Source organism: Laetiporus sulphureus (genome assembly GCF_001632365.1).
Source record: "Laetiporus sulphureus 93-53 unplaced genomic scaffold LAESUscaffold_272, whole genome shotgun sequence".
Classification (NCBI taxonomy): Eukaryota; Fungi; Basidiomycota; class Agaricomycetes; order Polyporales; family Laetiporaceae; genus Laetiporus; species Laetiporus sulphureus.
The window spans coordinates 1-2,068 of NW_024468781.1; the positions used below are offsets into that span (position 1 = coordinate 1).

At 51.4% G+C, this 2,068-nt stretch overlaps 1 protein-coding gene across 1 annotated transcript; it reads right to left on the reverse strand.

Moving 5' to 3' along the window:
• Positions 1-388: 388 nt before the first annotated feature.
• Positions 389-2,012, reverse strand: LAESUDRAFT_733111 (uncharacterized protein). The gene is given in 7 exon segments (XM_040910391.1): positions 389-429; positions 444-668; positions 820-1,107; positions 1,144-1,383; positions 1,450-1,601; positions 1,641-1,648; positions 1,840-2,012. The coding sequence occupies 5 exon segments, from the start codon at positions 1,968-1,970 to the stop codon at positions 820-822; spliced, it is 819 nt and encodes a 272-aa protein (XP_040757189.1). The 5' UTR covers positions 1,971-2,012; the 3' UTR covers positions 389-429; positions 444-668.
• Between the last annotated feature and the right edge of the window lie 56 nt (positions 2,013-2,068).

Genomic DNA, 2,068 nt, shown 5'->3' on the forward strand with positions numbered 1-2,068 from the left:
TCCCTGCTCGACTTGCGGCGATGCATGTGTACAACAGCTGTTTGGACGATTCTAGGGCTGGACATATCCTAAGAAGGCGACCAATGCTATCAATTGGGTGATGGATCAGAAAGTGTACTGCCAGCACCGAGCGTAAGCCAGTCGACGATTGGGAGCACGATTATTCCACCGCCAGCACTCAACCAGCCGATCCGGTTGTAATGACAGAAAAAGATACAAAGCCTAGTCGTCCACAAGCATCGAGATGAATTGTCCAATGCTGCAGTTTGGTGGTGGAATTTGGTGGTGGAAGTGAAGCCAAAAGTGCTACCGCTCATAGACGCCCGTGGAAGTGATCGCACCAAATGCACACATTATTCCCTCACAAAACAAATGGTGTGTTGAACGTTTCCAATCAAGCCAGTGCTCTCGATGAATCATGTACACATGGGGTAGTGTATAGAAAGTGTGCTCGACGAGACAGCGCATCACACTGTAGTTAAAGAGTCGAAGGACACCACTTCTTGCCCTTTCCAAATGACTTGCCCTCAAAACCCGGCCGACCCTTGCCCTTTGTCTTCACGCCCTAACGCTTGTCGTTCCTCTTCTCACTGCGCATCGCGATATTATCCGCGCATTTCTTCTGCTTGGCGACCATTGTGGTCTCAACTTGCTCCTTGCGTTCATCCCTGCGCACTCATTAGTCAAAACGTGTTTTATATCGTAGAAATAGACAGCGAATACGCACTAGGCTTTCTTGCTCTTTTGCTTCGTTTTCTCCTTCCGCTTCGTCGCCTTCTTTAGCCGAGCCTCGTCGTCATGCACCTTGACACCCTCCATTCACGCCTCCGCCTTTTCCCACTTTTCGCGCTCCTCAATCGCTTTGCGCTTTTCCTCTGGCATCGCTGCGAGCCTTTCTTTGCATGCTGCAAGCTGCTCCAACACCTGGGCAGGATTTGAGACCGTCTTGAGGTGGTCCGCCTTCTTGCTCGGATTACCGGTGACCGCAGAGAATGCGACGGTGGCATACTTCGACTTGGGGTCTTGTGATGGACCTGAATTCGATGACGAGCCTTGATCCTGAACTAGTAATTGCATCTGATCATTATCATCGTCAGCATCTTCCCTCTCTGAGTGCAATTATTCTGCGGGTTGGTTGCGTACCTTCGTCTGCGGTCCCTTGTGCTTCTCTTTTCCGTTCTTGCCCTTCATCTCCTCCTCATGCTTGATCTTCTCCTTTGTTCCCTTCCTCCGCCTCTCTCTCATCGCCGCCCGTTGCTTCCACCGCTCCTCCAGCAGCTCATCCCTACTCCCTGCCTCCCCACCACCACCATCCCCCTTCCCTCCACACCGTAGCTCCGCCATCCTTGCGTGCAGTTTCTCTCTGAGTGCCTCGATGCTGCCCTACTCCAGCATGGGCACCAGGGTTTGCATTGGTCGTTCGTCTGTGCCGGAAGCCGCACCGTCGACGTCGACATCGACAATCACGTCCACGTCCATAGCATCTCCATCAGAACCCGGACCTTGCGTGGCTGCGTCTGCTTTTTGCTTGCCCTTACTCTTCTTGCTTGAACCACTCTGCTCTGCCGTTTGCAGGGATTCGTTTTGAAGTCGATGACGGTCTTGTTATCAGCGGGGTCGAGCTGGGTCGCACTTTAGACTTCGATCACTGTTGAACCGGACGCATGTATGCATACCTTTTCTTTTTTGGCCTTTTCGGTGCCTCTTTGATCGCTTGTTTCGGTGCCTTCTGCTTTTTGCTGTTCTTCTGGTATTTAGATGCTATCTGTTGCGTGAAGTCGCATCGCAGGGTAAGACACAGCATATAGAATCAATATGCACTCAGCAGGGGATCATTACTGCTGATTCGCCTGCTCTTCCGAATCGTCCTGCATCAAATAGTACTTTGCAGGGATGAGCTTCAGTAGCGTCTGGAAAGTAGCATTGTGCTTCTCTAGTGAGCTCCGCAATGTAAGTGTTGATGTCGCCATTCTCAAGAGCCATCGAAAACCAGCAATGCCCGAGAACACAACTATAGGAAGGATTGTCAAAGCTCGACTTGATGGATAGAGGTAGCTCGCGAGCGCTA

Excerpts from the sequence above, each read along its gene's own strand:
- LAESUDRAFT_733111 (XM_040910391.1), bottom strand. The coding sequence starts at position 1,970 with ATGGCGACATCAACACTTACATTGCGGAGCTCACTAGAGAAGCACAAT. Across the intron at positions 1,384-1,449 it reads ACGTGATTGTCGATGTCGAC|GGCAGCATCGAGGCACTCAG; the intron begins GTCGACGGTGCG and ends ATGCTGGAGTAG. Across the intron at positions 1,108-1,143 it reads ACAAGGGACCGCAGACGAAG|AGGGAAGATGCTGACGATGA; the intron begins GTACGCAACCAA and ends TTGCACTCAGAG.